The following is an 18,196-nucleotide window of genomic DNA, read 5'->3' on the forward strand; positions in this document are numbered from 1 at the left end:
GTTTCATGGAGAGGCCCTGCAACCTGCTCTGGTGCACTTTGTGTTTTGATTTCCCCTGGCCATTCTGCCTGCGTTCAGCCTCTCTCCCAAGTAGAGCCAACACCTCCCCATGAGCTGCCACAGGCTCACAGCAACCTTCTGTTCCCACCGTCCAGGTGCAGTCCCTTCCTCTGGTGCCGCTCGATGAATAGCATAAAAGAGAAGAGTGGGAAGAGGAGGACTTTTCATTCTTTATTTGTAGGAACAATTTGTTCGGTGAGAAGAACAGAGCTCTTACAATCACAATGGTGCTCCTGCCGAGCGCTGAACACAAAGACTCCCCAAGCAAGCGCTCCACATGCACCGAGCCTGCCGAGCCCCCGTGCTGCTCACAGTGCTCCCTCCACGAGGAGCTGCAGCTCCAGCTCATGGATATGATTTCCAGGCAGGACAGTCCCGTGCACTCTGCCACAGCACAGACCTCTGCCTCCCACCAATCCCCAGTATGGCTGCACAGGCACTACTGGAGCATCACCCACCTCCATTGCTCAGCTTGGGCTTTGCTGAGATGGAGGTTTCGTTGTGTACTGTCCCTAGCAGGCGTTCGCTCCCCACAGGACACGAGGCTGATCCTTGCCAATGCTGGTCCGCTTTCGGCCACATCTCTGCGCCTGCCCCTTTCCTGCATCCCACGTGCTTTGCAAAGAGGGAGAGAGCAGCTCCACAGCCACTGAGGAGACCGGGCATTGCCAGAAGTCCTGGCTGCTCCGCTGGTGGGTACGGATCCCTGACAAACTCTGCACGGCTGAATTAACAAACAGGCTCATTCTGTGCCAAGCTATGGGAAGGACAAGGAGCGGCAGCAATCAGGGAGCCAGAGGGGTTCTTGGAGGAGGAAAGAGGAGCGCAGGCCAAATGGTAGAGCCTGATCAGGACATAATGAGCATCAGGTATTTGAAGAGCTTCACTAGGAATAATGGAATGAAGTTTTCAGGAGGAAATGCAGGTGGAATACTAATAGCAGCTCCTGACTTGGACTACAGAGCAATCTCCCAAAGGACAGCACAATAACCCTGGTGTCAGGGCATTTAAAAATAGACCCACCGCACCACCAGTAAACGCAATACATGGAACAAGCCTGAAGGGTCATAGGCAGATGGATTTTTAATACATCTCTTCTATCTCCAACTCTTACAACTCTGCAAGGAAGCAATCAGCAATAAGCAGGTCGCTGCTTTTGGGCTATGCTGGCAACTTATCAGAGCAAGTGTATCCATTTCACCTACTGCAACCTGCTCTTGCACATGAGAGGATTTGTGAGAAAAAGAACTACGATGATCCCATGCATGTCTCTAACCTGAAAACTAATCCCAAAGGCAGTGTTTCCAGTGCATAATAAGTGACTAGAGCCAGCCAGGAATCTTCTGAGGAACAGGTTTTGGTTGGGAAATATTTCCATTCAGCAGCCACACAGGTTTGAACAAAGCCTTGGTGGGGCATCTCAGAGGGAAGAGTATGGGAGAAGCCAGGCTCCCCTGGAGCAGCCAGGAGCCCTGCCAAGGGATGCCCAGGCACCCTGGCTCCCTCCTGAGTGTGGGAGTTGTGGGAGAGCAGCAGGGCATGGGAGACCCCCCCTCTCCCAGAGAAATGGTTCCCCTCTGCACTGGGGCACACAGGCTTTCCATAAAATGGGATACTTGACCATGAGCGGATGCTGCTGGTGTGCCAGTTTTTAGCAAAATGGGTAGGCACAGCCAAGGCTGAGCATAAACTGTTACCGCACAGCTACAGCATTGTCTAGAAAGGCTCGTGTCTGCCAGTCTCAAACTGGCTGTGTTAAATGGGCCTCTACATGGGTATCTTTTGGACTGAGCAGAAAAGACTGCCAGGTATTAAACCTCTGTGAACACGCTGGTAGGAACCTGCCCTGGCTGGGGATTTGGCCCCCTGCAAGTGTCCAAAGCCAGGATGCAGACATAAGTTTGCTTCATTACAGCTGGGAGTGCTGGAAGGGCAGGATCTGGGCAAGCAACTTGCACAGAGACACATACCCTGCACAAGCACAGCTGCACATCTGGTAGAACGGCTCTGCAGAGTTTATGCAGCCTACAGCTGTCCTGCTGTTCTTCCCAACAAGGGTTTGCCCTGCCTGTTCTTAATTCTTGAAAGATCAAAATTGCACGCCCACCCCAGGGAAAGTATTTCTGGTTTAACTGCAGCCTTTTCCTCCTGCCTCATATGCCCACGCCGTGTGCATGGCCGGATCCTGCCCCCTCAAGGCATACACCTGCCCCTTGGCCCGCTCCCCTCCCACAGACACAAGCACATTCCCCCTCTCTCCGTCCTCTCCCGGCTGCAGATGTTTGTGGGGACGGTGCTCTGTTAGCAGCTTTGCATCAAGCAGCAAGAAAATAAATAAATAAATATGATTGCACATGAGGGAAGGATTTTGCAGCTGGAAGCCCAAGAGAGAAGGTCTGAGATGGGGCTCCCCGCACAGTTCGGTACCAGCATGTTTCGCCCAGGCCTCTGGGAGCAGCTCGGTGAACAGAGACCTGCAGCCGCCCAGCTGGGCACAACAGTCTGCAGCTGGGACACCACCTGCAATTAAAAAGTGCACATTTTCCTCTGGTTTTGAATCAGTTTTTCCTACAATTTCCTGTCTGAGCCTCCATCACTCCCTCCATCTCTGTCTCTTTCTCTGCTGAATGAGATTTTTAAAATCCATGATGCAGGAGCTGAGTGTGCAGCCTGCTGGCATGCTCATTTCCACAGCTACAGGAGAGGAATAGATGCTCTATCATGTTTTGGGGCTCAGGTGTTAAAACTCTGCTCCCAAGTGTGGCTGGTTGTGCTAGCATGTGACTGCTTGCAACTAAAAGAATTGCCAGGCTCAAGCCTTTCTCCTGTATGAAGTCCAGGCATTGCAGTTGCAGATTTGTTGGCATAAGGAGCAAACGAAGGCCACGTTACATCTGCACAGTGCAAAATCAGCCCCATCTAGCAACAGCACTGCACTGGGCAGCACAGCTGTGCACTGGGCAGGATTTGCCCTGTGCTAATACTTCTGCTGTTTGTGAGGGTCTGTGCCCCACATCGCATGCAGTACACATAGGCCTAGAGAGAAAAAGAGGTAGACAGAGAAGACACCAGAAGGAGAAACAAGCACAGAATAAATCAAAACAATCTTCCACATTCCTTCTCGCCCAGTCTTGGTCAGATTCCTGTTTTGTCTGGAGCCCCAGCCAGCACGTGGACAGGCAGCTGTGGGCAAGTCCTGCCAGTCTCCTGACCCAACCATAAGGCAGTGACCTTGCTGTGCCTCTTCCAAACCAGGCACTGGAGATAGCCACGTGGTCCTGATAGCCCCTTCCCTTTTGAAAGTGCTTTCCAAGGATGCTGTGCCAGGGGAACCCCTCAGCACCTTTTGTGGTGATTTAGACATTCACCTCCTTCAGTTCACAGGGCTCCTGTAGCTTCTTTCCAGAGCTGGTTTCACATGCAGTGACTCCTGAAAAGTGCCTCTCTTAGTGCCGGTCCCCCATCTGTGTCCTCCAATGCTTGAAGTGCTGGTAGAGCCTTTCTTGGTCCTCTGGTTATCCTTCATCAGCTTCTCCTTCAGGCGATGCACGATGGGCTATGGGTTGGGATGAAGACATTTGCCAAGGCAATCACTTCCCACAGCATCCCCAGGCTCAGAGAAGCAATGCCATGCTCCCACTCAATCTCTTCAGAGCCCTCATGAGCTCAGGGTGGTGAGGAAGAGAGGTCAGCCCACTCAGCTCTCAACCATTCCTGGACACCCGGGGATCTCTGTGGGACAGAGAAAGAAAGAAAAAAAAAAAAGCATCAGTTTAGCACAGTAGAGGTTGGGGTTAGAGGAGAGATTCAGATGCTGAAGCCAGGAGAGAGATTACACTTCCCCAGGACTTGCTGGTCCTGCCCAGTGTACACCATGTCCACTGGCTCTATCTTAGCCTTCAGGCCCACCCCCAGCTGCTGTTGAACACCCCCTGTAAGGCACCAGTGGATGAACAAGCAGCAGGAGCAGCCCACTCTCTCCATGCCGGGTGGACAGAGCTGGGCTCCAGCTTTTCCCTGCCCATACATGCCACCGTGTGCTGCTGCTGCACCTCCTCAAGGGGGGTGGCTTCAGCCCCCGTGGTTTGCAGTGAGGCTGCTACAATGCCGTTGCACTCCTGAGCTCTGTGAGTGGGATGATCGACCAAGCCCTTTGGCACAGGTTGCACCTGGGTGCTTTAGTACCCAAGCAATGATTTTCCTGCAGTAGCTACCAAAAAGCAAAGTTTCTTTGCATGAAATAATTTGAATAGACAGATACATCTCTAGATATACACTCAGGTCAGCTGCCCAGGAGATAAGAACACATTTCCTTCTGGTTTTAATATCTGTGAATCTACAAAAGGGAAGAAACAGCTTTTTCTTGATTGTGGAGATACCCTAATGACAGACACATTAGATGGAAAAATGGGAAATTAATCTTGAGTTACAGAAAGGAACAAGTATTGGATATGCCTGTGCTTTTATTTATCTGCAAGTGATATTTTAATAAGTACATGTCAAAGATTACAGTCTGTGCGTGTGCGGGGAGAAAGCAGCATTTAAAACCAGAACAGATCTGAAGAAAGGAAAAAACCATATCTGTTCTCTGGGAACACAATGCTTCTCAGAAGAATTCTGGGTATCCGTGATTAAGTTTTATTTCTTGTGCAAATCAAAGATGAAGTTCCAACATGAGAGAGATGATTTGCCACAGTGTCAGTTGCCAGCATCTCTTTAAAAAGACTACTCACACTCCACCTGCCCTGCAAAGTGTATCTGTTCCTTCCTTCCTTCCTTCCTTCCTTCCTTCCTTCCTTCCTTCCTTCCTTCCTTCCTTCCTTCCTTCCTTCCTTCCTTCCTTCCTTCCTTCCTTCCTTCCTTCCTTCCTTCCTTCCTTCCTTCCTTCCTTCCTTCCTTCCTTCCCTTCCCCCCTTCCTTCCTTCCTTCCCTTCTTTCAGAAACACACAGCCCCAGTATTGCACCTTATTGCCAAGAAGGAGTCTACTTTGCACAAAAGAAGGAAGAAAACTCTTTCACCTTTTGTGTTTCCTCCTCCTAAAAAAACCCCTGTGGACTGCAATTACTTCTGCTGGTGCAGCCTGTGCAGTGAGGTGTGGGCTGGGGCTGGCAATCATTAAACACCAAGCTAAGGAGAAACTGATTTGCTAAATCAGCTGGATTTAGATGACTTGGACACGTTAATTGCTACTGTTTAGGTTTGTACATGTGGCACTGTGGGCTATCAGAACCTAAAGGCATCAGAATGGTAGCCCAGAAATCTTGCAGATCAGGAGCTCTTTAGAGAATCTCTGGGATTTCCCATGTGGAATAATAGTAACTTCACAACTCCAGCAATTTCCACAGGCCCCACAGTCATGCAGCATGGGACCGAGGACTGAGAGTTTAACCAGAAAGGAAAGCCATACCCAGATATGAAGACAATGAAATTAGTGACTTTCTGCAATGCGATATCCTAAGCATGCCGGAGTTTTTCCAGAACAAAACTGGAATCTCTGAGTGAAGTTTCTCTGCCCTTTTTCATCAGCTTGAAGCCAAAAGCCTCTTCTTCAACTATCCTATAGATGGTGCTTGTAAGCTTACAAGGGAACTCGAACTATGCTGTGAGCTCCCAGGGCAAAGCCCCTGTTGTAGGGAGTTCAGATGGGAAGGAGGAGGGAATTATCTAAACAACTTGCACGTCTGCATTCAGGAAAGAGAGGCATGAAGCAGAGCAACATTATGTTTCTGACTTTGCATCCCTCAGCCTGTGATTTAATTGAGTCCTTTTCTAATTGGAAAGAGCCTTGCTCTTTGTAGTAGTGCTACTAACCATTCTCATCCCTCACAGGCCAGACCCCGAGGTCCTGACTTAGCTCTTCATTGGAACCCAAAAGAAGTCAATGTCTCTTGATATCTGGATCTATTATGACATGATTATTGTAACAGTGACTTTCTGGTATTCCAAATCCAAGCCACACACATGAGTTTTGACAGGAGACAGAAGTCCAACGTTCTCTTCCTGCTGCCCCATTGGATGAGCTTCACATTCAAGCTCTGGTTTCTATGGCAATAATCAGAGTTTTGTTTCACGACTGGTAAATCTTCCGCTCCCTGTCAGCGAACGCATCTGCTGAGTTATTCACTGCTAGTGAGAACAAAATGGGTGGGAAAACTGGGGCCATGCTCCCTTAGCTCTCATTTCATGTCCACAGGGCCACCTTCCAGCTGAGTGTGCGGACAAGGAGGTGAGCGTGAGCCTGGGATGCCAAAACCCACGTCTGGAGCTCGGAGCAGCCACCCATCCACTTGGATGTGGGAACTATTTTGTGCACCCAGCCGGGGTTCCCTGGGGCCAGGAGCACGGAGAACAGTTTTATTCCTCCCGCCTGTTGATGATAGCTGTGGCTGGACTCTTGGATAAGAAGTGGAAAGGGAAGAATTGCAGTTCTTCTCTGGTTTCTGAGTTTCTCCTGCTGCCTCCCACCTCTGCCAGCATAGTGGAGGCTGACAGATGGGTAAAGCATGGCCTCAGCTTTTTTAAAAAAAAGAAGGGTGAGAGCTTAGTTCCCTGGGACACCCATGGTCCCAACTCGCTCTGTGACACCTCCAGGCTACCTGGTGGTTCACATGGACCCTGTTTCAACTCGCTGGCTTTAAAGCAGTTATGTCACACATGGCTGCATTTCACTGTGTGCAAACCGAGCCACTCCGAGCAAATGTGTGCTATTAAAAAAGAAAGTCACTTATGAACAATTAGGAGACTGGCCAGATGCCAACAGAAGAGGGGTGTAAATCAGCTTGTCTCCACTGGCTTTAATGGAGCAAGGCTCATGGACTCTGAGGCGACCACTGGGATCTCTAATTTCCTGAAGAACAGCCACCAGAAATCCAGGCTCTCCTTGCCAAAGTCTCTTTAAACAACAAGGTTGTTTGGGAAGCCCTACAGCTTCAAGAGGAAATATCCACTTTTCATCTCCTTCTGCTTAAATTTGCAGTCTGCAGGCTGAAGCCACAGCAGAGCAGAGAGAGGGGCCAGCACCCCTTTTACAGCCAGGCTTTCACTTCTAGCCCTTTAGAGACAAGGTGGGAAAATCTAGAGAAACAAGTGAGTAGGGATTAACACCCTGAATGCTGCCAGCACAGAATGCCTACAACAACTGCTTGTGTCCTCTCAGAGGAGAAAAGTGCAGCCAGCATTCCTACCCCTCCAGACTGGTTCTTTACACCAACTGCAAGGGCAGCTACTCTGTCTTCAGCTAGGAACATCGGTTCTTCCATGGACACTTGCCTGGTGTCCATCAAGCTATGAGGGTATCACTGCCTTGCTCTCCATCATCATCATCATCACAACACAAGCCAAATGGTCAGGTTCACCCCTATATGACTCTCCTGGAATAGTGACAGGCAATGGGACTAATCACTTTACACAGGAGCATTGGTTTATCCTTTCTTTTCATTGATGACCTACTACATGGAGCTCTTTGAGACACAAACTGTGGTAATGGTACAACTCATTTCCATCAACTTAATGCCACTGAAATCCATGGAGTTCTCTCCATCGTCACCACTGCATCCCAGAGCAAACCCTGGCCTGCTGTTCAGTAACAGTGCTAGGACATGCTGAGCCCAACTACTTTTTCTCTTGTTCTGGTGTAAATCAGCAGCGACATTCTGAAGTCAAGGGAGTCCAAATTTCTTTTATACTGCCATTATGGCACTGACGTCAGTGGAGCTATTTCAGATTTATGCTAGTGTCATTGAGAAAGGAATTAGATCTAATTCATTTACACCACTGTAAAACTGATGTGCAAGGGGAACTGGGTTTGCAGCACACAGCCCCGTCCAGGCACTGATGGAAGACAGGGCTAGCTACCCAAATAACGGCATAATCTGAAGAATCCTTATTTATGGTCTCCGAATGTGTGCGCGCACGTAGGAAAGAGGTTTGGAAGATGGCAATTAAAATAAACAGCAGATCACTTATCCTAAACATCTGCCTCGTAAAAGCAGAAAATCAGATGTCGCCCTGGAACGTGTGCTATTTGCTGCTCCGAGTAACACAGAGGGAGCACAGCTCGCCTGACCCCTTCCAACATTTCCTCTGCCCTGAGAGCTGAATTCCTCAGGGTTCACAAGTCAAAACATAATATTCAAAACAGAAGTCAGCTGAAGAAACCTTGTAGCCTCTGTTCTTGACCAGTGCCTCTTCACCGGTGGGAAGCTTGGATTTGCTCACCAGACAAACACAATGAGAGGGATGGACCACCTGCATCCCACGGAGCAAGGGATGTGTGGAGACAGGCCACATACATTCATCTTGCTAACTACGTAACCCACTGGGTATCACTGATTTACCTTCTCTTATTTTGTTTCAGTACATTCCTAGAAGAGGTGAAAGACTAATGATGAAATCAATTCTGGTCATTAGTCATAACACACCCCAGGCCAAGGGCATCCATTCTGCAGGGTGAAGATCTGATGAGAAAGTAAAAATGACCTTTTCAATCAGTGGGAATCAACTATTGCCCACATAGTCACAGTAGGACTTTGAAATTCCCCCTAAGGGACATTTCCCAAGGGGTCAAGAAATGGATGAAGAGGGAAAAATTTCCCTCCCTGGCCCTAGGCTGTAGATTGGCTGTAGATTCTCTTAGTGGTTTGCTAAGTGGTTTTGTAAATCTTAGAAGATTACTTCACTTAATTTGAGACATGTACACTGTGGAAATCTCCATCTGAGCTAGTCATCCAGAGAAATGGGCTCCTCTAGGAGTCCAGTCCTTCAGACTAATGTAGCTATCTGCAAGGCAGCTGAGCAGCTCTTCCTGGAAGCATCAACTGGATTCAGGGTGAAGTGAGGGCAGAGCAAAATGGGGTTTCACGCTACAGCCTTCCTGCACGCCAGGCAAAGACTGTCAGCCTTGCATTGCACAGTCTCTGCATCTAAAGGGGGGTCTTCCAACCTAGTAAAGATTGGCTCAGATTCTCCGCTCTTTCCTTTCCTGCCTCTTCAGTCTCTCACTGGAAACTCTTCCTATTTTATCATGTTTCAGCAACCTGTCATCTACCATTTGCCAACAATTCTTCCTATAACCTTTAAATACCATATGTTAAAAGTGCAGGGTGTGAAAAGGAACCTAGGGTACAAAAACATGAAATGAACCGTCAGTTGCTTCTTCACAGATCAAGATAAAAGAAGAACTAGTTAATGTGTGATAAGAAGCTGAGGTGTAAGAGGTGCACAAGGAACCCCAGAGTGTACCAATCCCAGAGTTAGGCTACTTTATGACCATACTTACTTAAGAAAGGAAAAAAATTACATCCCCGACCTTTTAGTTTCCTGTAATCCAAACCTGTGCTTTAGGGCATCTCTGTACTTGGCTGTATGAGGTGATGTTCTGGGTGACACATGGTGATGCTGCTTGTTTTGTTGCCGGGCTCTGATACAGCATCTTTCCTCCACAGAGTTCATCCATGACTCCTAGGTACAAGTCACAGCCTTGGGAATGCCTGGCAGTGCCTCTCAACACTTTATAATGCATCCATCAGCTCAGCGGTAGTATTTCTTCCCTGTCATTCTCCCCTGCAACAGTTTGTACTTCTTTTATACTTCTTTCCCATGAGCTGTCCTATGACAGGGATCCAGCAGCTAATGCAACAAAGCCAAACTTTGACACAACTTCCCAGTTAGCGTCAGTTCTTAGCACAGCTTGCTCCCCACTAGCCAGGCACCGATTTAACTTCACATCTCCACTTGTTGGTTGTGGAATCAAGCTTCTCTGAAGACCTAAGTGCTCTTTGTCCCTTATCAGCAGTTGCAGAACACAGATCTCCCACCACTAGGATATCACTCAAATCTGCCAGGGTCTTGGTGAAGATCACTGTCTCTTAAACTGATGCAGATGGCAGTCCCGTCACTAAATCCCAAATCTGGATCTTCATTTACTTTGATGAGAAATAATGTCCTCATCAAATTCTAGGTTTGAAGGACTTCTTTTTTTCCTGGCAGAGGATCATCAAAGTAACTCTGGAAAGTAGCCAGAATGTGAACAGCTGCAAAGCAACAGGCTTTTAAAAGCTGGGTTATCTTATTTCTCTCTCGTTTACTTGCCCCAGCTTTTCTGAGGGGGTTGTTTCTTTCTTTTTTTTTAATTTTTGGAAATTGGGAAGGACATTGTTTGCTTTGACTTCTGTAATCATTGAACAGATTGAAGGTGGTTCCCAACAGAGCAACAATTCTCTGTGAAACTATTAAATCAAACTGTAAAATCCTGCAATCTCCCAGCAGGAGGTCTTGAGTGTGGGAGAGTTGGGAGCCTTGTGTAATGTTTTTCTGGGGTTTTATGTTTTTTGGCAAATAATGATTTTTCCTCCCTGTGTGTGGTGGAGGTAGTCTTTGCTACTTGCAGGGCTGTCAAAACTACTCACAACAGTGAGGACCCTTCAGTTAAGTGTCACTGGCATTTGAGTGGCAAGCTGCTGGTGACGTGGGCACTACCAGCTCAAGTAGAGAACCACCACCAACTTCTTTACAACTGTGTTTTTCCCCATTAATTCAGAAGTTCTACATTTTCCTGCTACACTATGATTTGTTGCTGTGTAGGCTACTTGCAAATAAACAACCAAAAGAATCAGCCTTTGATGGAAGCTGCTAAGCTGAAAGCAGCCGACGCTCTGATGAGAGAGCATGGCAGGGTTGTTTCTCAGGTTTGATGAGGTTGGATCCCTCTTATGGTCAAGTTGTTCCCCAAGGCTCTGTAGGTATCATTCTGGCCCAGGACTATTTGAAGTGACAGGCTGCCAGCTCCAGGAGACAGAGGTGAACCATCATCAGGACAACCAAATTTAAGGGCCATTATGACAGACATTAAACCCAGCTAATGGTCCTCTGTATGAGAAAGGGCCAGGGATCTGACAAACGTGACAGAAGTGGCATAACAGCAGGTTATTTAGTGCTTGCCTGTCAACGCCTGGAGGGGCTTCACACTAAAAAAAAGTCCTGCATTTTGAAAAATAAACATCTGTGGACATTTGGCCTCAAGCAATGAAAATCCTTCTCCAGACTTAGCGTCATCACTTGTGGAATTCAGGTCTGAACTCTTGATTTCCTCCAACTGCTTCAAATGCTCCAAGGATTTCTGGGAAATCCTGTAAATGGATTTTGGGTGGTCTGCTTAATTGTTTTATGCAAAATAACCTAGGGTCAGCAGAAAATGCAAAATAATTTTTGTTTTAGAAAGTCCAGTAGTGTCATGGGGCAGCTCTCTGGTAACGCATGGAGCGCTCAGCCAGGGTTTTGTTTTCTACCACAAAAAGCAGGGTTATGCTCTCCATACTGCCTTGTGACATGGGGAGATGCTTATATGAGAGGATCCTTCTCAGCTCTGTTGAGGGACTCCATGACTTGGCAGCAGCCACCACAATGCTCCAGTCCTAAATTGTTCTTAAAGGTCTGACTTGAAAGAGCAAACACAGGGAATTAGGATTAATGCTGTCAAGGTCAGGTGGCTTAACAGAAGCCATCATGAAGTCATCACAGTGTTCCTCAAAGCTGCATGAAGCCATCGCAGCGTCCCTCAAGGCTACCTCCATGCTGTATTGGTGCAAGGGTCCAACAGGTAACAAGCAAAACTGCTTCTTTTCCCTGTAAAAGGCTTCCTTTTTACTGAATAAAGCGGGAAGAGTGAGCTTTTCCCATGCCCAGCATATCATTGCTAGTAAAGGGGGACTGAGTCAGATTCAGAGACCCAATCCACCACCAGCAATCTGGCTGGAGTTAAGGGAATGGGAAAGAAGGTCCAGATCTCTGCTTCCGATTCACTGGCAAACATCCAAACCAGCTGTCCCATGGTTGGTCAGAGCACAGAATCACATTTTTAGAGGAATTTGGTGCATTTCCTACATGCATACACCCATAACTGACAGTCACAGCTACCCAGATTGTTCTAACCTAAATTCTGCCTCCTTGAACCAAGCATTTCCATGATGATTATCAGCCTTGAATAAGGGACAGGGACACAGATGGCATTCATGCCAGGTGAAATTGGGCATTACCATCTCTCCCTTTGGAAACACAGAGGCTTAAGATCCCCATTTGTGCTTTGCTGTGAGATTTTGTGACACTGCTGTGGTTCCCTTGAGACTCTTCCTGGAGGGAAGAGGCAACAAGAGAGTGAGAGACACAGAGGACGTCCTCCCTTCGTCTGTCACGTGCAGCTCTGCGGCTGCCTCTCTCGCAGACGCCGTTCCCATGCAAGGCTCCAGTGGGGATGATCTCTGATCCCAAGGGCACAAGTGGAATGGCCTCGGATGTGGGAAATGGTTTACAACCAAGTCCCTTATCCTCAGGCAGCCTACGAACCCCACTCTAGCCCCAGGGGCTAGGCAGGGTGCAGGGAGACTGAATGAGACACTTTCACCACACTTAATAATTGCTGCACCCTGCTGAGCTGCCACAGTCCACTCCATAAGACGGAAACTGGTGGCTGCTGGGGTTTCCTTTCCTGCTGGGAAGGAGTGGAGCCTGGTGGAGCCTTGCCAGGGAAGGAGACGAGTGGTTTGTGTCCATCCACGTCCAATGCTCCTGCCACCCAGCCCACCTCCAGACTGCTCTTCTCCTTCCTCAATTAAAGCCAGAGCGTGATGTGCATTGGCTGCTGACCCCACGTGATGCCAGAAAGGGTCTGAAGTGAGGCCACATGGAGGAAATGGCTCTTGTGACCCTCTCCGAGAAGGAAGGAGGCTCCTGCCTGCAGCCCCCAGCACCACAGTGTGCAGCTGGTGGCTGGTGTCGGAGCGTGGTCCTGCTGGCGGCTGGGAGGAAGGAGGAAGGGAAGGCATTTATTTGCCTGCTTACGTCAACACAAAAGTATTTATTTCCCTCATTTTCAAAATGGTGTGTTTCATCTGCTGATCTCGAAGCAGTTAGGAAAGAAGCATTATCTCTCCGACCCAGCAGATAAGTGGCTATGATCTGACCAAGGTCGCTTAGCAAGCCAGAGCCACTAGTGATATAAATGTGGTTTCCAAATCTACAGTCTTCAGACAACTCTCTGCACTCTGACATCCCCTGATGAATGTGTGAGCTAACACTAATGTTAGTTTATGACTAACATGATTAATGAGGTAATGTTGTTACTAGTTTAGACTCTCAGAGACATAGCGGATGCCATTTCACCCACAAATAAGATTCTTTATTGAAATAAATCCCTTCCTTTCCTTTAGAACTTATTCTTCAAAACTGTGTATTATCCACCTGCTTGACTTCTTGAGATTGGGACATGGCAAAGAGGACAAGGAACAGGGCAGCAGCTGCCTGTGAGAGGTAATTATGGGAGAGATTCAGTTCTTGCAATTTCAAATCACTCCATCGTGTTACATAAATTTGTATTCGGCAAGAGGATACAGGCCGTGGGACAGCTCAAAAGCAGCTGGTCCTAAATATGACTTTAGTGATGTATTTTTAAGCATCACCACTTGGGAAGGAAGTAGTCACCAGTTTCTGTCTGCTACTGTCCTCCTGCTGGAGGGGGAACCACACCCAGAGATGTGGAAATATTTCAGGGTCTGCCCAGGACAGATTGGGTTTGTTCAGGGGCTCAGGGTGGCTTTTAGCCAGACTGCAGCAGGTGCACAGGGTGAAAGGGAAGCTTCTCTGATGAATGGGAATCAAAGTAGAAAGAGAAACTGGTGAAATGTTAGTGCTGCAGCAGGGCAGGAAGCGTTCTGTCTTCTCAGGAGTGGTTACAGGGCTCATAAAGGTCAGGGTTTCTTTTTCAGAGCCTTAAATTTTGACAACATTTGACCTGGCAAGGTATTGCTGCTGCCATTGGGAATTAAGAGATATGCTGGTGCCCCTTGGGATAGTTGATGGCAGCTCGAACACTTGATGCTGACACGAACGTTAACAGCTTGGAAGGGAGCAGGCAAAGAGAACAGAGGAAAGCAAATGAAAGAGGGAGAAGAAAAGCCACAAGTTTTTGAAGTTTTCATAAGGCAGGCTTTGAGGGCCTGTACAGTTTGCTAACATTTGGGGAAAGGCAGTTACGTAAATGTAAGTGATTCAGCACAAAGAAACCATCTGGAGACAGCAAGTCCTTCCCCTCTGGTGGCAGCAGTGACTCTGACAGAGTACGTAAATAACACAAAAGCAGTGCAAACAGCATGGCCACCCCTGTCACAGCCCTTTCTCCACAGCCCTTTCTCCATAGCCGTGCTGCACAGTGACTGCCTCCCAGGACACAGCAGGACACAGGAGGCTCTAGGGAAGGTGGAGGTGGCATTAACCCTCCCTCAGCTGGCATCCTCCCTGCACACATACCTAACCTGCATGGGGTACAGCATAAAGCAGCTCTCCCCCATGCTGGGGGCTCTCAGCCTGTTTTCTCCACAACAGCAGTTTCTCATCTCTCTTTCCTAAGGCTAAAGAAAGGCTGGAGACTCCTGAGCAACAATGCAAGTGTCCTGCTCTTGACAGCCAGGGAGCAGCTAGACATCAGAAAAGGATGCTGAATGTGGCAGAGCCGTGCAGAACTGCAGAGCACAGCACTGAAACCAGACCTGAGGCAGGTGGGTCCCCGCATGACACTGTGTCCCACCTAAGAACAAGCAGAAAGTCTTATTTCAAAGACTGGGCAGCATGTTATGCCCCTCAGACATTCTCCCCATAGACTGTTTCTGAACTGTCCACATAACACAGCTTCAGCATACAGCAGCTATCGGCACTCCTTCCCATCCCCTCCTCACAGTATTTAACCTAATAAAGAACAAACCTATTTTTCACCTCACACAAGAATAACCTAAGAGCAAACACATTCATTTCACCTTGTGTATGCTGGAGTCACACAAACAACTTGAAGGAGAGTGTGAGTGGCAATTATCTGCAATCATGGTTATGTCATTGGTGTTTGGAGGACACTGCTCTTTGGAAGTCCTGCAGCTCTATCATCCCATTAAATTGGTGATAACCGTATTAGAAACACATAACTGTGTGGGCAGGGAGAGAGACTGAGCCCTGGCCATCCTCTATTTCTATCTTGTGCAACAGATCTCCAGTAACTTTTTCAAAAGCAGCTCTGGAGCTTAAAAATTGCCTTGGGTAATCATTCACTCATAGATGAGTAGATGTTACTTGATGAGAGTGAGTCCGATTCTTTTTCCCTTATCCTGCTCACCTATATCAAAGGGTGAAACAGAAAGGTTTGTGCCAGGGCTGATAAATACTCCCAGGGTTTACGTGGCTAAACCTGTGCAGAAAATGTTCAGCCTTACCACGGCCCAGTTCACACTACACTTTGGTTTCCTTCATCAAAGCAAAGCAACAGTCACCCAAGAGCAGCTGGCTCACCGAGATGCTGCACGCAGCTGATGGTATCACAGGCAGACACAACACAACCCTGCATCGGGCAGCAACCCAGTTCTGCAGCGCAAACAGCATGAAGGCAATGGCCAGGAATCCATGGGTGGAGCAGGCATCACACCTGGGTAAATACAACCACAGCAAAAAGGCCTGTTTTCCCAGAGCCCAGCTTCGAGGTGGTGATTGCACCACAGCAGCCCTCAGGGACTTTACTGCTTTGCTCTCTGGCAAGCACCTTCTTCAGGGAGTGAGCAAATGGTTGGCATCTGCCATGGAGATATAAAAAGACTTCCCTGTGAGGTGGAGCTCGGCTTGTTGATGATCTCATGGTTTCAGTCATGGTGACCTGCTGCACTTGATGGGATGCACCCCTTCCTCCAGTGCCCCTGCCCTTGCCCTCCTTCATCAACAGCTACACCTGTCTTCGGCTGTTTTCAGCCAGGGAGGCTGGGATCACCTAACCCAGGCTTTCCGGTGCAAATCTCAGTTGCACATAACATAACAGCAAGACCTGTCCTTCTGTCCCCCAGAAAGGGGGCTGGAAGTGAGACAACCCTTGCAGAAGTTAACTAAAGGAGAGGAAAAGCACAGCAAAACCTCTCCAGGAACATGCAAAAATGGCAGGGGCAGAAAATTAAAGGTTACACCGGGTTCTCATTTCAGTGATTTATTTACTGTAATTTCCCTGCTCTTCAAGGAAGGGCCAAATCTTATCTCACAACATCATGACCTTGCAGTAATCGCAGGCTGTGCTGTGGAGCCTAGCTGTAACCTGAAACCCCATTTAAAAATGGACGGTCCATCTGCAGGAATGACAGCCCTGGTATTTACGAGGGGTTCAAGCAGCTCATCTACAGCCCTCTGATGGTCTGATATGGAAGAGCTTTCGAGTTTATTATATTTTAAATCAGTTGCATAGTTATGACAGCATTGAAATCCGAAGGCCTCCAACTTCTTATTGGAGAGTGACCAGCAGCTGTGTAACGTCATCTGATTCTTCCACGTTCGACCCTGAGATACAAGGGCTCACTGCCATGGCAAGACGACAGAGCAGCGTTCAGGATCACAGGAGTTTCCAACAATGTGATAAAATGGCCAGTAAAGAACCTGTGATGTGCAATGAAAGAGTGGTTTCTGTGGCACAGAAATCAATCCTGCGGCAGTCTGTGTGGAAATCGTAACAGCTTTTCATAAATTACTGGAAGTCAAATGTTAACAACTTCCATGTAAGGAAGACAAAAGGTGGAGCGGGTGAGATGCACCCATATATTCAGCTCTATTATTCTCGCCTCAAAAACCAGTCCAGCCAGCCCTTTAATCACTCAGCAGCTCATCTCTAAATTGTCTCTATTATTATCAATACAGTGCTTGTTATTTTCATCGCCATCCTTTGCAGGAGCTGTGGATGGAGAGGAGGATGCCTGCGGTGAGAAGCATGGCACAGGCACAGGACAAGCAGTGCAGGCAGGGCCCTGGCATGGCTCTGCTGCCCTCCTTGAACAGAGAGCTCAGGAGGAAGGGTCAAAACAGAATAACTGTGAGCAAAGGGGTAAAACAGAGGAGATACAGACATAGGAAATGGTGTGCCTCTGGGGTGTCCCAGATTCTCCTGCCCAGTGAAGAGGTGGGCACCCCATCATCCTGCACAGGACAAACACAGCTTGAAAAACTTTAGGGTGACTTCTGAGCACAATATAACCATCCCTATGTTTACACTATAGCGGAGGAATCCTCCAGAAATGCACAAGATGACCTAACAGGTCTAGTTTCTGTTAGTCATTTACTTGTAACAAACAGCAATTGGAACTCCTGGCTAAAATCACTGGGGGTTTCCTCAGGCAAAGTCCTAGCTTGGACCTGGCTTTGGTGATGCTATAATTAGCATGTGTACAGAAAAACACCCATTAGCATCCTCTGACTTCTCTGGCCCGGTTTGCATTGATGTTCATGATGCAATTGCCTCTTTAGCCTGGCTTCTTGTATCACTGACAGAGGAATGCGGCATCCCTGCATGAATCATGAAAGAAGCAGAGGGGATGGAAGAAAGTCATCTGCAAACACAACCTTTTTTGTCATCAGCTGAAAGAAGGAAAGTTAACTTGTACTTAGGGTTAATGAAAACATGAAGCTTTCACAGGGATTGGAGTAACTTTTAGATTAGGCAGGATGACTCAAGACTGACTGATAAATATAACACAAAATGGCTTTCTACTGCTACTATGCAAGGGTTGCCCTCTTGGTGCAAAGGGGTTTATCCTCTGGCGATCTAGCCCCGGTCCCTCACCCTTTCGGTGGCATAATGACCTAGTGGCAGTTATCTTACAGACAACCTCACCATACCCTAGATGAGCTCTGGCAAAGTAACAAAAAGGTTTAATTGTTAAGTGAAACTGGATCAGGCTGAGGTTCAGATTCCTGCTGCGATAGCCAAGAAATTACAATATCTGACAGTTGTGAAGCATCTTGTCTCCAAACTCCTGGACATCACTTGCAGAGACACTGCCCTTCCAGGCACCACACGCCTGGCAGGCTCCATTTTGCAGGCAAGTGTGCCGAGGCACGGAGATGTGAAATGAGTCACGGCAGCGGAGCACAGACCTCAGCGCTCTCGGTTTCTAATCTGGGTCCTGCATCGTAGATGTTTGTTACTTCGGAACAAAGTGATACTTTAATGCCATATTTCTTCCTGTGACTCAACAAGCACCTCACATAAAAGCTTTTGTGCTTCAGAGAGGATTGAGGTCTTGAGGAATTATGTACAAAGCCTGAACAAACATTCTGGCACTACCAAGTTGCACG

At 47.9% G+C, this 18,196-nt stretch overlaps 1 protein-coding gene across 1 annotated transcript in view; it reads right to left on the reverse strand.

Moving 5' to 3' along the window:
• Positions 1–218: 218 nt before the first annotated feature.
• Positions 219–18,196, reverse strand: part of ADRB2 (adrenoceptor beta 2) — a 36,663-nt gene continuing 18,685 nt past the window's right edge. The window contains exon 2 of the mRNA XM_074883777.1: positions 219–3,792. Within this exon, the coding sequence (XP_074739878.1) occupies positions 3,758–3,792 (35 nt within the window). The 3' untranslated portion in view covers positions 219–3,757. The remainder of the gene's footprint in view (positions 3,793–18,196) is intronic.

This window comes from Strix uralensis, chromosome 14 (assembly GCF_047716275.1).
Source record: "Strix uralensis isolate ZFMK-TIS-50842 chromosome 14, bStrUra1, whole genome shotgun sequence".
In the NCBI taxonomy this organism is placed as follows: Eukaryota; Metazoa; Chordata; class Aves; order Strigiformes; family Strigidae; genus Strix; species Strix uralensis.